The sequence below is a fragment of the Papaver somniferum genome, chromosome 9, assembly GCF_003573695.1.
Source record: "Papaver somniferum cultivar HN1 chromosome 9, ASM357369v1, whole genome shotgun sequence".
In the NCBI taxonomy this organism is placed as follows: domain Eukaryota; kingdom Viridiplantae; phylum Streptophyta; class Magnoliopsida; order Ranunculales; family Papaveraceae; genus Papaver; species Papaver somniferum.
Genome location: NC_039366.1, coordinates 66,705,166 through 66,729,716, shown reverse-complemented (window position 1 = coordinate 66,729,716; position 24,551 = coordinate 66,705,166). Strand labels below are relative to the sequence as shown.

General features: G+C 37.0%; 4 protein-coding genes and 1 pseudogene across 4 annotated transcripts; 3 read left to right on the top strand and 2 right to left on the bottom strand.

Moving 5' to 3' along the window:
- Positions 1–10,922: 10,922 nt before the first annotated feature.
- Positions 10,923–11,651, bottom strand: LOC113313170 (17.3 kDa class II heat shock protein-like). The gene has a single exon (XM_026561907.1). The coding sequence runs from the start codon at positions 11,552–11,554 to the stop codon at positions 11,087–11,089; it is 468 nt and encodes a 155-aa protein (XP_026417692.1). The 5' UTR covers positions 11,555–11,651; the 3' UTR covers positions 10,923–11,086.
- Positions 11,652–12,256: 605 nt separating this feature from the next.
- LOC113314182 lies at positions 12,257–14,021 on the top strand. Its single transcript, XM_026562950.1, has 2 exons — positions 12,257–13,238; positions 13,384–14,021. Exon 1 carries the CDS (start codon positions 12,475–12,477, stop codon positions 13,063–13,065), a length of 591 nt encoding a protein of 196 aa, XP_026418735.1. The 5' UTR covers positions 12,257–12,474; the 3' UTR covers positions 13,066–13,238; positions 13,384–14,021.
- A 1,710-nt stretch (positions 14,022–15,731) lies between these two features.
- Positions 15,732–17,791, bottom strand: LOC113312064 (annotated as a pseudogene).
- Positions 17,792–18,514: 723 nt separating this feature from the next.
- LOC113312062 (berberine bridge enzyme-like 26) lies at positions 18,515–20,134 on the top strand. The gene has a single exon (XM_026560830.1). It carries the CDS (start codon positions 18,515–18,517, stop codon positions 20,132–20,134), a length of 1,620 nt encoding a protein of 539 aa, XP_026416615.1.
- A 1,311-nt stretch (positions 20,135–21,445) lies between these two features.
- On the top strand, positions 21,446–24,534 carry LOC113313607 (peptidyl-prolyl cis-trans isomerase FKBP16-4, chloroplastic-like). The gene is made up of 10 exons (XM_026562400.1): positions 21,446–21,624; positions 21,712–21,846; positions 22,415–22,470; positions 22,574–22,629; positions 22,962–23,019; positions 23,266–23,340; positions 23,640–23,729; positions 23,899–23,976; positions 24,104–24,144; positions 24,272–24,534. Exons 1-10 carry the CDS (start codon positions 21,561–21,563, stop codon positions 24,297–24,299), a joined length of 681 nt encoding a protein of 226 aa, XP_026418185.1. The 5' UTR covers positions 21,446–21,560; the 3' UTR covers positions 24,300–24,534.
- Positions 24,535–24,551: the final 17 nt, after the last annotated feature.

The following is a 24,551-nucleotide window of genomic DNA, read 5'->3' as shown; positions in this document are numbered from 1 at the left end:
CGAAATCTTCGTCTTCGAATGATGAACTCTCTGAAATCTAAGCTCCACTACACTATCTATGTCCTAGTTTGAGACATCTATAAATAGGATAGAAATCAAGACTTATAGTTTTGATCACTAACATTGACAAACATGCTTGAGATAGCAACGCATGCGAGTTCGACTGAGCAGTGCTCTAACAATCTTCCCCTTTGTCAATTTTAGTGACAAAACTATCAATACATATGGATTACAAAATATATAGAAATTGTAGCTTCTCATCCAAATGCTTGATCTCCTTGGCATCTTCAACGCGACTCGAAATCTTCGTCACTTCCAAGTACTCCATGATCCTAAAAGTTGTAAGTTTAGCATCACAGTTGTTGAAGATCTGTAGCGATAACAATGAGAAAAAAATGCTCTCAATCATTGTTATACGGTGTCATAGTATTATTACACAACATCAAAGTTCAATTGTATCACAACTTTGACTACAATACTATGGTGATATGTATCACTCCCCCTTAGTCAATACTTCATCTCAACATGAAAACCACTCCCCCTTACATAATGATCCGTAAACCATATGTATTTGTAGTATGACACTACACATTGATTCTCCCCCTTTTTGTCAATATAAATTGGCAAAGGTACGAAAACTAGTGGGATCCTCATGAAATTTTCACAGAGATACTTCATGACCAAAAGAGAATACCATATCAACTTATTTAGATGCCATCATAAAGCCGAAGCTAAATGCATTCATCAAGGATTTTATAAAGATAGAAGATAACCCCTATATTCCACAGCCGCACTCCCCACAAAGATTTGGCAATTAAGCACAAGTTCAAAAGGAACTCTCTCACATACAATCACATTCGCGAAAGAACAACAACGACAACCTTTCTTTTACAAGAAAAGAAGGATTTCTTTGGACAAAATCAAATCACATGAAAACATGAATTCGCATCCAAAAAATTCAATTGAATTATTCACAAAAGAATTCATGGTTAATCCAATCGAAAAGCACAACTAAATTAACCACAAGAAAACCCATGAATAATTCAATTGGAATACACAACCAAATTAACCACAACATGATCAATTCAATTGGTCATGCTCGACATAAGAGAACTTACAGAGCAAAAACTAAAATAACCAAAAGAGAATGATCAATTTAGTTGGTCATGCTCAAACATAAGGAACCTTACGGAGCAACACAATATATGCACAAAGATGTGGATCGGAGATCGACCAATACTGCGGAATAAACAAGGATTCATTCTATTTTCCATCACTATTTGCACAATGACATATAATAGACATAATCCTTGTAAACAAAAGTTTTATCCTTTCTTCCATCAAAACAATGACATAAAAGGCTTTAACTTTTGTAATGTCAAAAGTTCATTCTATCTTGTATCAATATATTCATACCAACATAATAGAGATAACTTTTGAACAAGTATGGGATAGTCACAGGTTCACGGACGTAAACAACATATCCCATAATAGTTTGCAATATATAAAATCATAAAGATTAAAATTGCAAAAATCATCTTCCAAAAACTTAGAATTTAAATAAATAAATTTAATGACATAGAAGATGAAAATCGTTGGACATAGCTATGTGTACTCACAATAATGGCTATTCCAAACCCTAATTATTCTTCTAAAAACATAAAAAGAAGATTTACTAGACATTGAGACCTCTGAAGAATTCTTTATCGTCCCCCAACTCCTTGTCGTCAACAACCATGGGAGCATAAGGTTCATAGAGAAAGGAGTCAATTCCAACAAACCTTCTAGGCTGATGATGTCGAATTAGGGCCTTCTGAATTCTGAGAGTTCTCATAACAAAATCCTTTATTTGCTGAATCTCCTTCCTTGCTTCCTTCAACTCTTCAAGAACATCAGAGAATTTCTGATAATTTGAAGGAACAACTCTTGGCTTCCTCATATTCCTTCTTTTTCTCTTCAAAGTTGGAGGTAACGGAGATTTTTATTTTTCCTTCATGGTTGATGGCTTAACAGTCATATTAACATCTTTTCCATCTGAACACATGATGCTTGGAGTCTCCATACTTGTATGGGTTTGTGAGAGGAAATCACAATTTAAACTCAATTGGCAGTCTTAAGATGAAAAGAGTTTCAGAGAGGAAAGAGAATGTAGGTTACAGAACCTTTTAACCACATAAGTTCACGCACACTCAATTCACGCCCTTAAAGAGAGTGGAATTGACGAGAATAACCCTCTTTTTATTGAATACACAGGGAAGTCCCTTCCAATATCAATAATATGAAAGAATTCCAAAACATACAACAAAAACTAAGAAAACAAAAACAAAAAGAAAAAGTTTTTTTTTCTTAAGCCTGAGGTGTGCACAATCTTGTCTCTTTTTGATCAGACACATGAGACAAGATGCACTAAAACAACACAATCAAGTTGTGCTGTGGCGAACAACAATTTGTCCACCATCCCCTCTTTGAAAGGAATTCATAGAACCATGTCTATCAAATTGTTTAGACCATACTCTTTTCTCTAGTGGTCTTGACCTATCTTTGGAAACCAACTTCTTTGAAGAGGATAAAATCTTACATACCTCAGCGGTTTTTTGAACAAGTTTGAGCTTGTTTGCTAGGCGATTTGCTCTTCGTTGAAGTCTCTTGACATGTCTCATCTTGTGTTTATACTTGTAACACTTCGAAAGTTCATGACACTTGAGTAAACAATAAGAACATGTCCCTGGATAAGATTATTCAGACACACGAGATGTGCAAGCTGCTAGGCACAGAGTGGAACCTGAAAATCAGAAATAGAGTTTCTAACAGAAAGGTTAATTTCTTCTAGATTGGTTGAGTTTTCTTCTGGAAGGACATCAAGATTGATGTATGTATTGCTACACTTATCAAAATCAATATCTTCACAAAGAAGTGCAGCACTCGATTTTCATTGGAATCATAGTGATCAGACATTTCATCAAGAGTTGCAGCAAGACCTTTGTTTTTAGTGTATTTTCTACGATTCAGACATTCATTTGCAAAATGACCAAATCCTTTACACTTAAAGTACTGAGGCATATCCTCATCATCATCCTCGTCAGCATCCCTGTTTTTAGAAGGACTACGATTGTGAGGTTTAACTGACGACCTAGGTTTGTCTCTGGAGAACCGTTTACTTCTCTTCAATAGAAGATCTCTAAATTGTCTTGTGATCATAGAGACTGATTTGTCAAGATCTTCATCTGATGAATCAGTCTCAGAAAGATCATCCTCAAAGACATAAACACTTTTAATTTGTCAAGTAATTTAGTGTTCCTTTGTGCTTTGAAGGCAACATCCTTTCCAACTTTGGATGTATGTTCATGATCAAAGATATTTAGCTTTCCAACCAGCGTATTTCTGGAGAGAGCATCAAGGTTATTTCCTTCAACGATGGCATGCTTCTTAGAATCGTATCTAGATGGTAGTGATCTGAGAATTTTCATCACAATGTCCTTTTCAGGAATAGTCTTACCCAATGCGAAAGATGCATTAAGAATTTCAGACACTTTGTGATTAAATTCATCAAATGAATCTTCATCTGCCATACGAAGGTTTTCCCAATCGGAATTAAGGTTTTGAATCCTAGCTTCCTTTTCACTGGTATTTCCTTCAAATACGGTTTCTAAGATATCCCAAGCATCTTTAGACCGAGTACATGTAGTCACATGGTGCTGAAGATCTGGGGTAATGACATGTATGATAGCATTCAAACCGTCGGAGTTTTTCTTTGCAGCAAGTATCTCTGCAGCATCGTATGCACCAATGTTCTTTGGAACGGTTGCATTACCTATTACCACAACGGGAGCTTCATAGCCATTAACTACATAAACCCATGATTGAAAATTACGAGCTTGAAGAAAGGCACGCATAACAATTTTCCACCATAAGTAATTTGAACCATCGAAAACTGGTGGTAAGTTTATAGAGATAACACCTTTTTTCATATCAGATCGCTACAAACACAGACTTGTAAGGTCTTTAACGTGTTTGCCTTCTCTGATACCAATTGAAAATGCGGGGGTCTCACAACCACACCCAACAATTCGTTTGGCAATCTGAGAGGACTCCAATATACTTTCTAGAGAATCAACTAGACAGTCAGACTCAATCTAGAGTAAAGTATATCAAAGAGTTTAATATCTCTAACTCTTAAATTCAATCCGCAATCAGCAAATAGAAATCTGCAATCCCGATTGAATAAGAGGAGTAACTTTAACGATACCAAAGACCAATGTTCAAGTGTCAATCAATGTAAATCAACAACCCAAGGTTGGATATTCTAATTGATTGATCTTAACGCACAACCTATGATATTTCAATTATATAACCAAATATAATGCGGAAAAGAAATAACACAGACACCAGAATTTTGTTAACGAGGAAACCACAAATACAGAAAAACCTCGGGACCTAGTCCAGATTGAACACCACACTGTATTAAGCCGCTACAGACACTATCCTACTGCCAATTAACTTCGGACTGGACTGTAGTTGAACCCTAATCAATCTCACACTGGTTCAAGGTACAGTTGCGCTCCTTATGTCTCTGATCCCAGCAGGATACTACACACTTGATTCCCTTAGTTGATCTCACCCACAACCAAGAGTTGCTACGGCCCAAAGTCGAAGACTTGATAGACAAATCTGTCGCACACAGAAAAGCCTATAAGATTGAATAAATCTGTCTCCCACAGAAATACCCAAGAGTTTTTGTTCCGACTTTTGATAAATCAAGGTGAACAGGAACCAATTGATAACCCGGACTTATATTCCCGAAGAACGTCCTAGAATTATCAATCACCTCACAATAAACTTAATCGACTAGCGAAACAAGTTATTGTGGAATCACAAACGATGAGACGAAGTGTTTGTGATTACTTTTCTATCTTTCCTATGGAAGATATAAAATCTCGAGCCAATTATTTCGATCACGCAACTACAAAAATAATAGTTGGGTCTGGCTTCACAATCCCAATCAAGTCTTCAAGTCGTTAACCTACATGGTCTCGAGAAGAAACCTAAGGTTAAAGGAGAATCGACTCTAGTTATGCAAATAGTAACACACAGGAGGTGTGGGGATTAGGTTTCCAAGTTGCTAGAGATCTCCTTTATATAATTTTCAAATAAGGGTTTGCAATCCAAGTTACCTTGGTAACAAAGCATTCAATATTCACCGTTAGATGAAAAACCTGATTCAACCAAGATAATATCTTTCAGCCGTTATATCGAAATTAGATTGTTACACACAAATGAATTGTACCCTCATTTAGGTTTATGTTACCGTACCTAAACGTGTACACCATGTTGGTTCACAAATAGTTAACCGAGGATAGCCATATGATTACTCTCATATCAACCTTATTCATCTCAACCATAACTAGTTCAAATGACTCAAATGAAACTAGTTAAAGAGTTGTTCAATTGCTATAAAAAACACAATTGAAACCAATTCGGTTTGATTCACTTGATCAATCATGAACATTATAGCCACGCTTTGCAAGGATTGCATTCCTTATGATTTAAATGTTTAAGTTTATGAACTAACCGATTTGACAAAGTAACCATCTTAAATATGCGTACGGGTATGCGTACTTAAGCAACCGGATTTGAGTTTGTTTAGTTTCCAAACTCAGCAGGAATTTTCGGTTCGAAAACTTCCGCCAGTATGCGTACGGGTACGCATACTTAAGGTGACTAGTTAAGAGTTTGTCAAAAACCAAACTCAGCAGAAATTTTCCGTTCGAAAACTTCCGCCAGTATGCGTATGGGTACGCATGCTTAACCCGTCTCCTTCACCAATTTCGTATACACACATATGCATACACTTGGCTCCCGATTTATGGATTTATACAATAATGTGCGAACACACTATATATGCTTATATCCAAACATGGTTACATTCTCAACTCTTTATTTGAATCATTGAAACATTCTTCTAAAATGACAATAGCCGTTTTCACACATTATTAGCATCAAAGCAATTTTCAAGATATTGAAATAATCATTATCGAAACATTCCAAGCCTACATGAAATGATTGTATCACACAAACCATGTAAGATGTTACTCGGAAATTTTCTCATGATATAAGATGAACTTGGTCGAAGCGAAAGCTTACCAACACATATTTCGAGAAATATGTAAGCGTGATACTCAGCTCGAAATCTCAAATGTGTATAGAGAAAACTTATCTTAACACGACTTATGTCTCAATATAGGAGATAATAGAAATAGGCTTTCCAAGTGATAGATGAGTTCAAGTCTCCACATACCTTTTGTCGAAGAAGTTCCACAAGCTCCCCTTAGTAATTCTTCGTCTTCAAATGATGAACTATGTGAAATCTAAGCTCAACTACACTATCAATATCCTAGTCCGAGACATCTTTAAATAGGATAGAAATCAAGACTTATAGTTTTGAAAACTAATATTGACAAACATGCTTGAGATAGCAATGCGTGCGAGTTCGGCCGAGCAGTGCGCTAACAACTACTAACATTCAAATTGAAACCAACTGCAACAACCTCTACCGGATGATAAGTGAAAGACAAAGAAACATAACTTGGTAGGATGCAGCTAAATGGGAAGAAAGTAAACAAGCAATGACCAATGCGAACAGTAGAGGAAAACATTTTCTTTTATGTATTGTAACTAAAGGAGAAAATCAGGCATCTATTGATTTGGGGCAGATACCCAAAGCAACAACAACCTGCGACTATCACGGATGTCCCCTTTTTACATTTTCAAAACTCTCAATAGGGAAAGAATACAAAACAATGTTTGCAATCTGACCCAAACTATGTGTAACTTCCCTTAACCGTTTTCTCCTTAATATATTTCTTTTTCTACCAAAAGAAAAAAAAGTGAAATGATACAAGGAAATCACGAGTTCAACTTGATCCTCTAATTAGTTAAGGGAATCTTCGCTATATCATGTTTTTCTAAACAAATGTCAATCATACACAGAATATGGAAACAATAAAGGATGTTTACACAATGAAAATTCATTTATATAAAATATCACTATATTATTATTTTATATCATTATTCTTTTATTTTTTTACTGATAAAAGATCATTTACTTAGCATATTAATCCCCCGTTTAGGCTAGAATAATAAAGGAGTAGTGTAACTCTTTTCAAAAAACAGAAGTAGTATTATTCTTTTGATTGATAAAAAATTTGGTTCTAGCAAAAAAAATTGTTTGAATTTTTTTGATGCTGACGGGTTCGGAACTGAGGTCACTGCAAAAGCTTGCTTCCCGCTTTGACTTCTAAATCAGGACTCCTATTATAGCTTCTTCCTTGGTGCGTGTTTATGACCGTTCAGGCTAGTGAACAGCGAAGATGGTGCGTTATAGCATAGCCGGCCTAGTCAGTGAATGACGAAGATGGCGCTACACTGGATAAACTGTTAAGCGCGAAGATAGTGGGACCTTGCAGGTCCAATGAAGCGCAAAGATGACGCTACAATGAAAGGACATTGGCCAAATAATGAAGCTTATTGGCCGACACAATGAAGTTTCACTGAGGGAAAGGCAAGACAATGCCAAATTGACAAAATGCAACATCTGATGTTCGCATTAATGCATATCCAAGGAATTGAGTTGGTGCAAACTCAAGGATGATGCAAGAGTGTAGAATAAGCCAAGAGTTGGTCTATGCATTAGTCCAAGGCTGTCCAAAGATTGGACTGTGCAAGCAAGCTAGTGATGCAAGAGCAAGCATTTCCATTGTCGAGGAAATTGGCTAAGTGAAGCATATGACACATGAGTAACCAGAATGAGCTAAGAGGATGGCCGAGAAGATTATAGCGCAATATTAGATGTACATTGTCCTAGGCCAAGACAACTGCATGACCATGTTGGTTGAGTATTGAATCAAGGCTAATTTCAGTGATGCACAAAGTTAGCACATTATGGCTCACTGGCGGTCATAAGTTGGTTATTGGCTTTACAAGCATACCAAAAGTGTGAAACTAGGGAGAACAATTATAGAAGGAGGTTTTAACTTAAAAAGAGTATTCTTAAATGTTTTAGACAGGTGTAGAAGGTTGTCTCGACTTAGAGAAGAAACTGGCTAGTAGACACAGTTATTGGCAGTTATGGAACTACCGTATGAGATAAATAGTTGTCCCATGCGTGTGCAAGTGTTGTGAACGTTTTTTGGCAATTGTAACCACTGTATAAATACTGCAAAGGAATTAGAAAATCGGTAGGTTACATAGGATATTGTGAGACTCAAATTGAGAGAGTTTTGGTAAGGAAAAGGCTTGGTTCAAGAGGAACAAGTCTGTGTAAGTCCCTAAGTGGGAAAGTTTTGTATATCTTCCCTTTCATGCAATAAAATGGGTTAATTGTGTCATGTTTTAAGTGTTTTTGGTTGGCTGATTATGTTAGTAAATGTATGAAAATATATGAATGCTTTATGGTAAGCATTTGAGAAGAAAAGAGAAGAGAAAGAAAGATAAAGACTTTTGTTGCAGAACTGTGTAGTGTTGCTGTTTTCATTGGTGCAAACTTATAAGGCTGAAGCATTCATGGGTGAAGCTTGATTCATTAAACTATGTTGCTCTGGGGTTACATCTGTGCCAGAAAATTGCAAGGTGCATTTGCGGGTGTGACAGTGTCTTAGGTGGGTAATTTGGAGTGCGATAAAAAAATTCGTCTTCGAAAAAAGAACTATCAACATCCACAAAATAAGAAGAGACGGTTTTTTTTTGTGTGTAACGTTTCCTTTAATGTGATGGATTCATCTACCAACCTTGCTGTAGGAACCCAAGTTAGTACACAACAACATCAACCTTTGATCCATAGGCTTCCCCTCATGCTGGATTCATTCATTAACATCAACACTGATGCAACGGTTTCTTACAACAACTCAGGATTTACTGTTGTTGGTAGAAATGAGGTTGGCCGCGAATTTTTTGGTGTTGGTGTTGCTACAGATACTACTGGCAATCTTTTAGTGGCTGAAACGAAGGATTCTTACTAGCTTTTCTCTTATCTCAACGACTTGGCGTTCAGAGCATTGTTGTGGAAGGTGATTGCTAACAATTGTTATATTATAAGCAAGAACATCAAAATCCCAGGGAAAATTAAACACTTCATCGACGAAATTGGCAGCAAGGCCTCCAAATTAAAACTCAATTACATGTCAAGAAATGATGAATCCATGAATATAACCGAATCAAAAATCAAAGCACATATTTCAGTATTTTACATACGTACTCATGGATCAAACCAAAAAAAGTGACAAAACTCTGAATAAAACAGAATCATAAGAAGTTTATATCAGTTTGACATATACGTACTGCGGATTCATCAACTAAAAGCTTAACTGCATGTCAAAAAAGTGGCAAAAACTCAATTGCATACAAGAATAGGTGACGGATATATAAAAAATAAGAGGATCGAAACAGATACTACAGTATTTCGTATATGTACTGAAGGATAAGACTAAAAAAAGAGCAAAAAAACACAACCAAATAGCACTTCCTATCAGTATACGATAAATGTACTGAAGATTCATGAACTACAAATCAACTGGATGACAAGAATAGGTAACGGATCTATGAAAAATAAGAGGATCGAAACAGATATTACAGTATTTCGCATATGTACTGACGGATAAGACAAAAAAAGGTGACAAAACTTCAGTATTATACATACATACTCATGGATCGAACCAAAAAAATTGGAAAAACTTCGAATAAAACAAAATCAGAAGAGCTTTGTATCAGTACGCCATATATGTACTGTCAATTCATACACGAAAAACAACTGTAACAAACCTCAAAACCATAAAAGCGTCAATCAAATCGATTTGATTATCATAATACAATAAAAAAAGACAAATCAAAAGAAGAAAAACCGAACAAAATAATCAAACAAGATGATTAGAAAGCATACCTGGAAACAGAAAACAAATATTCTCCTCGTAAATCATAATGATGCACCATCTTGTTCTTCTTAAAAGTAGACTAGATTTCTGTCAGTACGGGATATACGTACTGCTGGTTCATACACAACAACAAACTGAAATAAATCTAAAACCAACAAAAATGGAACTGGTATAATCAGATCTAATAATGAAATGAACAAACAATCTGATTATTCATCTAGATCTAGTAAAATAATCAACAAATTAGACACGGAGATAAAAGATGAAATCAAATACAACCACGATTAGATCGTGAAAACTCTAATATAAACATTGCAACAAAGAAATTTTCATCTGATTTGGTAGAAGCGAGAGATATTGAAGAATGACCATAAATTTGATCGCATAACATTGAGAGAAAAGAGAAAACGAATATGAAACAGAGAGATATTGAAGAATGACCATAAATTTGATCGCATAACATTGAGAGAAAAGAGAAAACGAATATGAAACAGAATGACCATAAATCTGATCGCATAGCAGTGAGAGGGATATGAAACGTGAAATGTTTATCTAGTGCTTATAGGTCTTTAAATAGGAAAGGTTATTTTTGATATTTTCATATTTCACATGCCTAAAGCCTATTTTTATATTTCACATGCCTCGTGTACAGGAACAAGAATAAAAAAATTTGATCCATTTTTATGTTTTCTTTTAATTATAAACATTTTTATGTTTTCTTTTAATTATGAATACTGGGCTTTAATGGGTGGACTTGCCCCACTAATATCACCAAACTAGTACCTTCTTTTAATTATAAATACTGGGCTTTAATGGATGGACCTGCCCCACTAATATCACCAAACTATTACCTATAGGTAATTCCTACAAACTAATTATCATGAGTTGCTAACCACAATTTCTGTGGAATCTCCAAAATAAATTGGAAATTTGGAGCACTAATATGTCCAACTCCGGAGGCTGTAGGAATTTAAATGTCGACAAAACACAAATCAAAACTGAACTTTCTTAAACATAAACTTCATTTATTTATGTACTCCCGGATAAAACAAAATACACAAAATGAAAACAAGACGCAGAACACACCATCACTAAAATATACATTCATTTTGGATAGACATCTCACTAAACCCAAACTAGCAAGCGAATGACCCCAGATTTCGTTACCCAATTTGAACCTGAATAGTCCTAGGCTTCTTCGGTTCCGGTGGAGGCAATTTCTGAACAGTAATGGTGAGAACACCATCAACACAAACTGCTGAAATTGCATCAATATTGGCGTTCTCAGGGAGTACAAATTTCCTCATAAACTTTCCAATTCTTCTTTCCATCCTCACATATTTAACCTCTTTTTCCTTTTCGTCTTTCCTTTGTCTCATTCCCGTCACGACAAGCACGTTGGTATCTTCCACCTGAACTTTGATTTCCTCCGATTTTAACCCTGGCATATCAAGAACAAACACGTATGAGTCCGGGTACTCCTTGATATCAGCCGGTGTTGCTGCCATTGCTTTTGCATCCCTTAAATATTTCCTTGATGGTGTGTTCACCGACTTATCAATTTCGTGATCTGATACATCAAACATATCTGAGAAGAATGGATCACCAAAACCAAAAATCTTGAAATCCATTGTCCAGTCTTCAATGAGTCTTCAAAAATCTCGAGTTGATTTCTGATAATTTGGCTGCAAGATTTTTCTGATTGATATTGTCTGATAGATTGCAAAATTGTGCAACTGGTATTATATAAAGGTGGTCGATCATTCTAGGTAGTTCTGATCGTTTCTTTTTCCTCCATGTCGTGTCGGATTGTAGAAGACACTTGGCACTGTCTAGAAAAGGCCTCTATGTCGTGTCAGATTTCTATGCAGAAGACGCTTGGAAGTTGGAACTGTCTGGAAAAGGCCAGATTTTCTCAGTTGAAACTGCAAAGTAAATGGGCTTTGATAAGGAGATCCAGCCCACAAATTTGCCTAAAGGATTCGGCTGGGTCATTGCGGCAATAAAGTTGCTACATACATTATGCTTCTCAACAGTGCAATTGATAAAAATAAAAATAAAAGCCTTGAGACGACTACTATGAAGTATGAGCCTTTCTAAACAACACCATCTTAAAATGTAGGTGAACAGAACAAGATTCCCAACAACACCAATCTGGGATGAAAAGAATAAGGTAGCGTGGATGTTTTAGGGAGATGGTCAAAAAGGAACCAACTATAAGTTCACTTCTTCTCCTTGAAGAAAAAGATTTAGGAAAACCAAACACATAGTTTAACTTAACATTTAATTCAATTCAATTCTAATTTCAGCTTCCTTATATAACTGAATTCGTATGATCATAAAGAATTTAACACTACCAAAACGAAAGATTAAGTTATAACTCAATATGAAGCCAATACTTCTCAAAGCTGGTATACCAATAGCATTCTCATTTGCCGGTTTCATCTTGTCAATGATGACAACTAGAAAAAGAATACATTCTAAGAGTTCTTCATCACAAACCGAAGATTAAACAGGTTCTGATTTTACTAATTCAGAACAAGAACAAGTAATGCCGAATACCCACCTTCTCGATTCATTAGTAAGTTTGCAGCTTCAAGATAGACCGCAATTAGAAGAAGAAATATTAGGCTTGAAACATTTGGTTAGTTCGTTTCAGAACCGGGAGTTGGAGCTCAAAAGGCGGTTTATTCGGTACTGTGGATTAAAAGAGCAGGAATTAAAAGTTAGTCAATTACAGAACTTGTTAGAATTGGAGCTTGCTCATGTTGAGTTCTATAAGTTGATGGTTGAGTTTATTGAATCAGAGAACAAGCGGTTTGGAGATATGGTTGTTGAGTACCTTCAAATTGCTGGGAGACTAGAGTCTGCAAATACGAAAAACTGTTCACTTGAAATGAAAGTAAAGAAGCTGTTGAGTGCAAGCAGGAAATATGCTCATGCTGCAAGCAAGCAGGCATTGACGCTACGAGCCAAGGAAGCTGAGGTTTCGAGAAATCAAGAAAAGTTGGAACAAAAGGACAGTATGATAAATGATTTGGAAAATGAAATTCAGGAGCTAAAACAAATTCTTGATCGATTAGAGGATGAGAAGAGCACCTTGACAGATTGGAGTTGGCAGAATCAGAGAAGAGCTCCTTGACAGAAAGATTGGAGTTGGCAGGATCAGAGAAAAGCACCTTGACAGAAAAATTGGAGTTGGCAGAATCAGAGAAGAGCACCTTGACTGAGAAATTAGAGTTGGCAGAATTAGAGAAGACCAGCTTGACAGAGAAATCAGAGTTGGCAGAAATCTGTGCCTCATCAATCCCAAAGGTTTGAAACTGAATTCTTTTATTTCAAAACTCATCCAGTACACTGCAAGTAATCTTATTCCTGTTGTAAAATCAACCGTCACGGATATCATGTCTTCAGATGGGTCTGGTCTCATTTTAACTGAGTTGATATGGTCTTTTCGCAGATTACGGAGGTGTCAGCTACAAAACATCATGAAGACCAATTGCTAACTGAACTAGAACGACTTCGAAACCTAGGATGGACTAGTTCGGTGAAGAATCAAGTACTGGAAAGCCATGAACAAGAGGAAAAACATAATCCATTAGAATTGAACTTCAATCAGAAAAATGAAGAGAATTATCATAACGCAGGTTATGATTCCGACAATTATTCTATAGATACTGCAAATGATGAGTCATGTACACATATAAGCACTGATATGAATTTCCAAAGAAAGCCAAAACTACTAAAGAAGTTGAAACGATGGATGATAGGGCATGAGAAAACAAGCAAAGGATATTCACCAACATGTAATGAAGAAGGAGAAGATTATCAAAATAAATGTTTTGGTCGACATTCTGTTTCATACGAAGCTAGTGAACAACATGTTGCAGGGAGGAAATCATGCTCAAGTTTATAACATACATGGATTTTCTTTCATTCTAAATCTTGCTAACAAAACTGTAAATTTCTTATAATTTGTGTGTGTAAATGTGTTATTGTAGTTCATGAACTTCAAGCTTCTTATTATCTGGCTGATGATCTGAACTACATATAGATTTTCAATAAATAAACATAATACAAAGTAACGCATCGAAAATGATGGTTCTAGCATCAAACAAACTAGTAAAAGGAAAAAGATTGAAGAACACTACCTTGTTTTATATATAAAGTAACGAAGGGATAACAGTACTTTGTACTTTGATTTTGGGCTAGAGAGACGAGTCCTTATTCCGTACAATTATTTGATCCGGTCTAGATGCAATTATTTGATTACGATGAGTGAAAAGATATCTAACAGATCCAACACTTGGAAAGCAGCTAAACCGTACTTCAAACACTGGTGTTAGATATTTTGTCACTCTCATAACCATATGAAGAACTAGGCTCAGTTGTGGCATTGATGTAACCTCGGATAAAGTCTCGACTTGCATGATTGCTGCTTCACGTCTGTTGCTTGACGCCAAGTCAATCGAGCCTATCAGAATCAAAAGTAAGATGTTAGGGATTTCAGAGCAAATACCCAATTCAAAATATAACAATAAGGTGTTTACTAAAACCAATTCCGGCAACAGCAAGTGAACTCACGCCACTTACCTTCTCAGAATGATACCCATTTCAACATATGCTACATGAACATCATGGAAATATAACTACATAACTAAACCCAGTTCCAGCTATATAGAAACCAGTTGACATTAAACAATACAACCAAATTTTGCTCAAATTCACAAAATCTGAAAACCCATGCCTATACAACCTTGCTACGATTACTAGTAAGTTGCTCGTGCTTTGAATGGTGATGTGCCGTCCATCTGTTAGCCCTTTGGGATGAATGCCACTGGGGACTATTAGGGTGCAAAGTCACCATCCAAGAACAGCTAGCCAGCAAGGCGCTAGTTTTCTATCAGATGTCTATGTACACAAGATTCATCAAATAAAACAAGTATTTAGTGGCACAGATATTTTATATTCTTAAAATGCCTCAATCAATTTATTTTGATAAAATCAGAGGAAACCTCAAAATGGAGATGAATCCATAGATTCCATACAGTAACGTCTTACGAAGAGGGTTTAACATACATAGATTGAAAAAGAGTTTGAAGTTTGCAATTGCTGAAAGTGATACCAGTAGATACCAGTGGAAAAGAGCATGTACGAATCATCAATTAAGATCTTCCAACAGAAATTTGAAGTTTGCAATTGCTGAAAGTGATACCAGTAGAAGCCTTAAAAAACCACGACTAATAAAAGAGATGATTGAGAATTCGAATTCTCTCACTTACATTGATGCTTTCAGAACTGCTTGCACTCCGACCAAGTAAGAAATGTACTTCTTGGTTTCGTGGTTTCGTGTTTGTTGGTCTTCTCACATAACTGTCAATCCACATTATCATCGATTTTCTGAACAAAATTAAGGAATTTTTAATGAAGATTACTTGATTTTTGAGTTTAAAATAAATTCCGCCACAAATGAGTTTTTTTAGATCTCTGACACAGGAGTCTGAAAAGAAGTAGAAAGAGAAACTGAAATACTGAATGTATCGTTCCGAGTGGGTTTGCTTTATACTGACTGACTTGGGATCTGCACTTGACTCGGCATCTGAATCGTTCCGAGTCAATATCATCGTATTGAACAGTTGAAAACAACCGATACATTGTTATGTGTATCGTTTACTCTCAGTTGTGGGGTGCCTAAGAAGCTATACTGTTAATACGAAATTCTTTCAAAAACAAAAATTCAAAAATAAGCAGCTACGGGGTTTAATCACAGATTCAAAATTGAGATTACTGTCACTTGTAATTCTCTTCTCAATGGTTGATCTTTTGAGCACGATACAAATCAGCAATCTGATTAGACGTGGTGGCTTCTTCTGTATTCTTGTCCTCTTGTACGTGGAGAAAACGTGGAAACCGGAGTGAAATGCCCTTGGTTGCATGCACAGCACCAGCTGCAGCAACATATTCAGGACTAATACTCAAATCCGCAGCTTTAACCTCCCACACTTCCGTTGGTTCAAACCATACATCTGGCTTAGTTGCATGTGTAAAGCGGTAGTATGACTTCGGGTAAGGAATCACTTGACTTTCAAAACTGGAAAAACACTCTTCAAGAAACTCATCAGAAAATCCAGACCCTATCTTGCATATGCATTGGAATTCCTCCTTCTCATCATCGTAACAAGCTAAAAGAAAGCTTCCATAACCCTTAGCACGTTTTCCTGCGCCATGGTATGCCCCTATTGGAACTAAATCTAGGGAGTCTCCAATGTTGTCCATATAATCCTTCTTCAGTTTCAGCCAGTTGTTTGACCTCTCCCCGGGCTCATAATTAGCTTCTTTACTTAAAGTTTTGACAATCAAACCTTCACAACTGTCCTCAATTGCAGTGTCAAGAAAACTCTGTATTGCGTCAAGATCGTTTGATGTAACTTGTGTGGCAAACTTAAACACTCCTGGTACTTCCAGGAATGAGTAGTATAGATGCTTTCTACGGACATCTATGGTTATTTTCTTTCTGAAAATACCTACCATCTTTGTTATTTTGTCAACAAAATTTATGGTAGACTTGAGTAGTATATTTCTACCCTCCCAATAACAATTGGCGATTACAACAGGTATGCGAAATATTGCCTTCAGGATACAATGAAAGCCCTGCAACGAAAACTGAATTCAAGGTTTGTACCCCTTGATTGAATCAAGAACACACAAAGAGATTTCTGATTTCTGATGATGCTTTTTGAAACAGAGAAAACAGATTGATTTTTTCCTATATGTTAAACGAAACTGGGAGAAGCTATTTATAAAGGGTTTTGCACCTGTTGGGAATAGGTTTTTATTCGCCAACAGGTTTCTATTCACGAAACGTCAGGTTCCTTCATCAACAGACATCAATGGTGTCTTTTGGATTCGAAATTTTCGAACAGGCTTTTATCGGCCAAATAAAACCGTCAGTTCAAAAAATTCTTCCGGGGGCGTTGCCCCCTTGAAACCCCCACCAGGGGCGGTCTCCCCTGGACCCCCACGACCTGACCTGTCAGGTCGACCACAGCCTGGGGGCGATGCCCCCCAGGACCCCCCTTTGGTTAGCGGCGTTGAAAATATTCCAACATGGTTCACTATCACGAGCTGCACCAAGAAGATTTCTGATATGTTTCATTTTTTCCTTCTGACCTTTCTCCTTGGCAAGTACACGAAATTCATTCAAAACCTTGGCAATAGTTAAGGGAGCAGGCTTGTAGTCGTACAGGGTACGTTGAGATAAACGGCACTTTTGTGGTACCAAATCCAAGTCTCCATGATTCTTCTTGAGAACTTTTTCTTCCTTATTCTTTCCATAAGCTTCTTCAAGGGACTTGAGAATAGCATTGTCTCCAATTCCTAGTTTAATCCCATCATGTGCAGGATAAATCTTACACGCCGAAAGATAAACAAAAGCAATCAAATCAAATCTCCAGGTGTAGTAGCAATTACAGTTCTAAAAACATTAGAAAGAATATTCACAATTTTAGATTTTTCAACAGATATGCCTTGGCAAGAAACACAAACGGAATCGATTCAACATATTCCCAAAACGCAGCTGATTTGGGGTTAAATTCTGATTCTTTCTTCTTCAAAAGAGAGATCATTTCACCTATATTTATTGGTTTATCTTCTTCCTACTTTGAATCCTCTCTAAACCCTTGCAGGGTTTTAGGTTTCTTAGCCAGAGGACCATCTTCATTAACAGCTTGAGCTTCAAGGTTCTCTTCTGTCAGGGTTCTACGGTTCTTCTTGGAAGGAGAAGGAGATTGGAGTGTTTTCTTCGCATTAGGTCGATTTCCCATGATAAGAGCGAAACCATCTTTTGGTGGTGATGGTGGATTAGACATTTCGAGATGATTAAAATTTAGGGTTTCGCAGAGAAAAAAAAAAGATTGAAATCAATGAGAGTTTCTTGGAATTTGTTCTGCCTAAATAATAAGGACATGAATGAAGTGTGCTCTGTAAGTCTTGACTAGAGATGAACGAAGTGTGCTGTGTAGGTTCCGGCTTAAAATGCTAAAAAAATACGCCGGTTAATCGCGTATTACTTGCCACTTCATGCCATTGTAGAGGATATATCGGACATGACAATAGGACAGTTGGTTAGGTTTCTGGTGGTACAACTCAAAACTTACACTCCAATTACACCACAGAGAACACAACAAACTTAATATATTATAGTAGGATAACCGAACACACAATGACACCACAGATAAGCAGACAACCATCAATAACACAGTATCTTATTTATTAGTATTATAGTTGTATGGAGGGAATCATCTAATTAGTTTCAATCCCACCCGCACCCAATAATAACTTAATATATAGCTAGTCAAATGTAGCTCTCTCAACAACCAGACTGCAGGCCAGGGGACTCCTACATGACAGTATACATAGTGATTGCCAATTGTGTCTTTGCACACACACCCAAGAAAAACTGAACTGCTGGCATGCAATTACCTTATCTGCTTTGACCATACAAGTGTCTTGTATGCAACACCAAACTCACTAGTGACACATTTCTTGAAGTTATATTATTGCACATTGATCAGAATCATTAAACACACACAATGGGTTCAGCAAGAAGCTTAGATCTCTTACTGATTCTCCTCTTCTTCATTTCAAGTTCATGGAGAATTAGTACAAGTTCATCAACTCCATTAGTAGGATCCAATGCTGAAAACACTTTTCTTGAGTGTATGTCTTCAAAACCTCATCCATTTTCATCACAAATTCACACTCCATATATACCTTCCTATTCATCTCTTTTGTACTCATATTCTACTCAGCACCTTAGATTGCTCAATTCAACCAAAGCAGCACATAAACCAACTGCCATAGTTACACCTAAGAATGAACAAGAAATTAAAAAAGCTCTACTTTGTAGTAAACGAAATGGCTTACAAATCAGAGTTAGAAGTGGGGGTCACGATTACGAAGGTCTGTCTTTGAAGTCGAGTTTCGCTTTCATTGTTATTGATCTTGTGAATTTTCGCTCAATTTCTGTCGATGTTAGAACTCAAACTGCATGGGTTCAGAGCGGTGCAACTGTAGGAGAACTTGCATATAGGATTGCTGAGAAAAGTAAAACTCTTGGGTTCCCTTCTGGGATATGTCCTACAATGGGTGTTGGTGGACATTTTAGTGGAGGTGGGATTGGAGCTTTGGTAAGGAAATATGGTACTGCTGCTGACAATATTATCGATGCTTTCATACTTGACGTGACTGGAAGAATACTCAACAGGAAATCAATGGGTGAAAATCTTTTTTGGGCAATTAGAGGTGGAAGTGGAGCGAGTTTTGGAATCATTCTTGCATGGAAAATCAAATTAGTACCTATTCCAGAAATAGTCACTGTTTTTTCACCTACTAGAACATTGGAACAAGGTGCAGCAAAACTTTTTGTGAAATGGCAACAAATTGCAGACAAACTTCCTGTAGATCTATTCATTAGAGCCGTCATTCAACCCGGAAGCTGGAACGGACACAAAACAGTTCAAGTTGTATTCAACTCATTGTACCTTGGTGGTACCGGAGATCTGCTCAGGATAATGCAAAAAAGCTTCCCTGAGCTCGGTTTAACGGCAAACGACTGCACCGAAACGAATTGGATTGGATCAGTCTTAAAGCTCTCTTTTACTCCAAATGTAGAGACATTGCTAAACAGAACTCACCCTGATACATTGCCTTTCAAAGCCAAATCTGATTATGTACAAAAACCCATCCCAGAAAACGGCTTGTCAGGCATTTGGAAAGGGGTTCTTGAATTAGAAGCAAGTACATTCTTAATACTTGAGCCATTCGGAGGAAAAATGAACGCTATATCCGAATCCGCAATACCATTCCCACATAGAAAAGGTAATTTGTACGAGATTCAGTACCTTGTGAAATGGAACCAAGGACAAGCACCCGAGAAACATATAGATTGGATCAGAAATTTATACAGTTACATGACTCCATATGTATCGAGTAATCCGCGAGCTTCGTATGTTAACTATAGAGATCTTGATTTGGGTAAGAATGACATTCCAAACATGAGTTATCTCAAAGCTGCTAGTTCATGGGGAACCAAGTACTTCAAAGGAAATTTCAAAAGATTAGCAATGGTTAAGAAGCAAGTTGATCCGCAAAATTTCTTTAAAGATGAACAAAGTATTCCACCATATTCTGCACCAAGCTGTTGTTACTGAGGGAGTATGATTTTTCACTTGTGAATCAATAATTTTGAAATATTTCTAATGTACCATTTCAACAAAGCTCAATGAGAACTATTTCAACTGTTGGGGATATACTTGAGTCAGATTTACATGCAATGAATCAGATCGAGACAAGTTGGATCAAAAAGATAAAACAACCTATTAGTCTCCGGTTGACCGGCCCATTGCTCAAAATATTGTCATTCTTGGAGTGGTGTAACTGTGTCTTAGAAATTTGCATAGAAACAGATAATAATATCTTAAAGGTTGCAACAATGCATGGCTACCACGTAACGTAGTTAGGCAGAGAAAAGAAAAGCATGAGCTAGCTCCACTTGTACATTTTGTATACGCGTCACTTACCCTTTTCTTCATAAAACCATTCTTTAGTTGCTGCTTGGCTAGAGATAAAGATTCACATCACATCACATGAATGAATTGAATAGAATTAAGATAGAGAGAGCTAGCAACTATGCCTGCGACTACTAGTACTATTGCGTTAATCTGTACTAACATGTTCATCAAAAAATCAGTAATCCCATCCATATGTTCTTTTTCTTCGTTCTATTCAATCTCTACTGCAAGAAACAAATACAGCGAGAAAATTAGCTCGCTATCATGTAGGTTCTCCAAGTCGATGTTTTCGTCGCCGATACCGCCGGAGTTTCCGACGCCGCAACAAATACCAGAGCAAGAAGATCCTAGTTCAATTCCTAAAGAGATGCCGGAGATTCATACGCCACCAGAAATAGATCCCATACCACCGGAGAAGATTGCTGATCCTCCTCCAGAGTTTTCACCTGGGCCGGATCTACCAAGTCCCGATATTCCAAGACCACCGGTTCCATCTCCACCAGGCCCTGATATTCCGTTACCACCACCAGATATTTTGCCACCTCCACCAGTCCCTGATATTCCGTTGCCACCACCAGATATGTTGCCAACACCGCCAAATGATTTGCCGCCACCAAGGCCTCCGGGTTTCGTGCCACCACCTTCCACACCACCTGATATTCTGCCACCCATGGGTCTCTACTGAGTTTTTTCTTTTTATTGTTTGTGCTACTTATTTTTATTAAATAAATACAGATGATGTATATATTTTGGAATGGCCCATTCTCTTTTCATTTTTTTTTTCCTCGTTTTCTCGAGACATTCTCCGATGTGATTTACCACCTTGAGGTCTGTTTCATTCTTTGGTCAACGGGACATACGACTCTCTTTGGCTGAGTGTTCTTGGTGACTGGTGAGCCCATATATATATATAGATTGCAGACCAAATGCGTGGTTGAGATTTGTTGCAAATGTTATCCCCAATTCCCTAAGAAAACGAAAGAGAAGTAATCATTTCCCATCATTTTGGTCATGCTATATTCTTCATCTAATAAGTAACTAATATTCATAACGGTCACTGAGAAAAATGGAACTCTCAATACTTCCTTCTTACAAACAAGGTCTTGTCTCCTCCTTCAGTCCAATTTCAAGTAAGAAGTACTTCTGTCTGTCAATTCTTTAATGGGTTTGTGTGATTAAAATACCCTAGATAATGCTTCCTTTAATTGAATTTATAGGGAGAAGAACACCCATTAATCGAAATTCATCACGGGCTACATGTCAATGTTCAATCGATGATTCAGTGAAACCATTTACGCTTCCACTGCAATCCGATGGAAGGAGGGCTTTGATGAGTTGTGTTCTTGCAGCAGGTTTGTAACTAGCTCTTTACTCCCTGTCACTCTAGAAAGAAATGTTGAAATTCAACTACAATGTGAAGCTTATAAATATCTAACCCAAGTAGTCGGTTTTCGCACAACTAGCTATGCTTAGAATCAATTCAGGATCTTAAGTTGATATTCGTATGAATGTGGGTAGTTCTTTAAGAACAAACTTTAATGAATTTAGGAAGCCTAATTCGACCATCAAACGTTAAATATTGGGAAGCTAGTGCCCGCAGTGATTAATTCGCGTGAATTGTGTATGTTGTAGATTAAGAATGGTAAATTGTACTCCAAATTTTATTCGTATGTATAAGTTGGCTACCCAATACTCTTCGAGAGTGAATTATAGGGATCGGATTTCAATCATTTCATCTGGCGTAGAAAATCTCTCCCCCTCTGGTCTTTAATTTGTGTATTTGAATTCTGGTCATTGTATTTGCCAGATGTGGGTGCTTTCTTTTGGGAACTCATTTCTTTCGTATTAGAATGTAAATTTGGATTTCGCTTGAGAAATTGAGGCTAAACTTTGACTCATTGCCTGTGGTTCTTGCATCAGTTGCGAGTGTATACATTTGTGAAGCGGCCGAGGCTGTAAGCACAAGTAGAAGAGCTGTGAGTTCTATATGTTACTCTTAGATTCCTGTTGCATTGTGCTAAGTGGAATTCCAGAAATCTCTAAACAATTTTGACTTTTCCCTTCTTTTGTTTATGGCAGCTTAGAGGATCAAAAATACCTGAGAGTGAATTTACTACACTCCCAAACGGTCTCAAGTTAGTATACCAACATTAAATTTTGCTCACTTAGCCTACATTTGTCAAAACAAGTACCTCACTTTGAGGTCAGGGCATTTGTCCATAATCCATATAGCAATGTACATGTCTGCATTTCATATGCAATTCAAAGCAGTGCAAGGACGAGCATCTGAAATCTTTATATCACCAAATAATTTGACTTAAAATATCTGGGTGTCTGGGGTCTCGAATCCTAACCATCTCTATAAAACTGTTACCCTGGTTTGTTTACGTTTTCACATAGTAAAATAGAGATTAGTCTCAAGCATTTGGCATAGCGTGGTTTCTGATTGTGATATCCTTCAAATCAGGTACTATGATCTGAAGGTTGGAGAAGGAGCGAAAGCTGTGAAAGGATCACGAGTTGCAGTATGGTTGTATGCCACTTAGATTTCCATGACATGGTTTTTAATTTACGTTAAAATCAATTCTTACATGTTATTAGTTAAGGATGATATGTGCAACACAGGCTTATGTGTAGGTTAAAACCTTCTAATGATGCTCTTCTGTGAGAGTAGTTCAGAGATCCATCATGAGTAGGTTTCTCATTTTGTTTTGCATTCACCCTATGACTGCTTGTAAGTAATGCATATGTCATTTATCCATGATATGTAGGTCCATTACGTAGCCAAGTGGAAGGCAATAAGTTTTATGACTAGCAGACAAGGACTTGGAGTCGGTGGGGGAACGGTAGGTTTGAATAATAATACTTTCGGCCATCTCTGTTAGAGTTTTACCTTTAGATTGTAGTTGCTCAGCTATAATCCTTCCAAGTTCTGTATACTCGTCACCAAAAAGTTTGAGCTATTGATTAAATTTAACAATTAATCTCTGTTGCTTTTGTAAAAAAGATGCAAGTCCACCACCCCATGACTCAATTTTTTCGTATACCTTAGTGTTTGAAGACTTGAGCAATTGGCTGCAGCGTATAAAAATAAACGATATGAGACTGTTCTGTAACCTTAAGGTGTTATATTTGTCCTTTGCAGCCATATGGATTTGATGTTGGTAATTCTGAGAGAGGAAACGTACTTAAAGGGTTAGATCTTGGTACCGAAGGCATGCGAGTTGGAGGCCAGGTTAGATATGTCAAGCATGAATTTTGTTCGTCCGTGTCATGAGCTTCAATATAGCGAATACAGCATTACCACATAAGTCTGTCGTTTTACCAATTTATTTCTTTTCATTTTCAAACTAAGAGTCCTGATAACTTGAAGTCCGGTTTCTGTAATATATTACGTTTCACAGAGAGTGGTGATAGTTCCTCCTGAACTAGCTTATGGAAGCAAAGGGGTCCAAGAGATTCCTCCAAATGCAATAATCGAGGTAACATGCTTTTCTATTAATTTGTACCTGAACATTCTATCCTTTAGTTGAAAAAAGAAAGAAACAAACAAGACTCTGCTTGCTGAATGTTTATCATATAACTTGAAATTTCTACTTTGATATGCAGTTGGACATTGAATTACTGTCTATCAAGCAAAGCCCATTCGGGTACGTTTCGAGTCTGAGCAGTAAAATAGAAAACTAAGTTGTTAAAATGCCAACAGTGCTTCCCTGTAGTTCTCTTCGTGTTTTAGGAGGATCAACTAACTGTCAATTTTTATTTTTCTTTCTGCAGGTCTGCTGTAAAAATTATTGAAGGATGATAAGATAAGGTTCTCGTATTAGTCTCTACTACTATCAGGTCCATCGTTACGTACATATTGTATCAGGACTTGACGCACAGTAAGTACTGTTCTTCTGTAAATGATCAACCAAGTGTTTTTCTTTGGTTTGAAACTGGTTGAAGTAGTGTTTCATATCAGCGAAATTCAGTGACTGAAGTAGTATTGTATATCAGTAATGTTCAGGTATGCACTGTACGATCTTGCAATTTATTCATTGGTAGTTTCAAATAT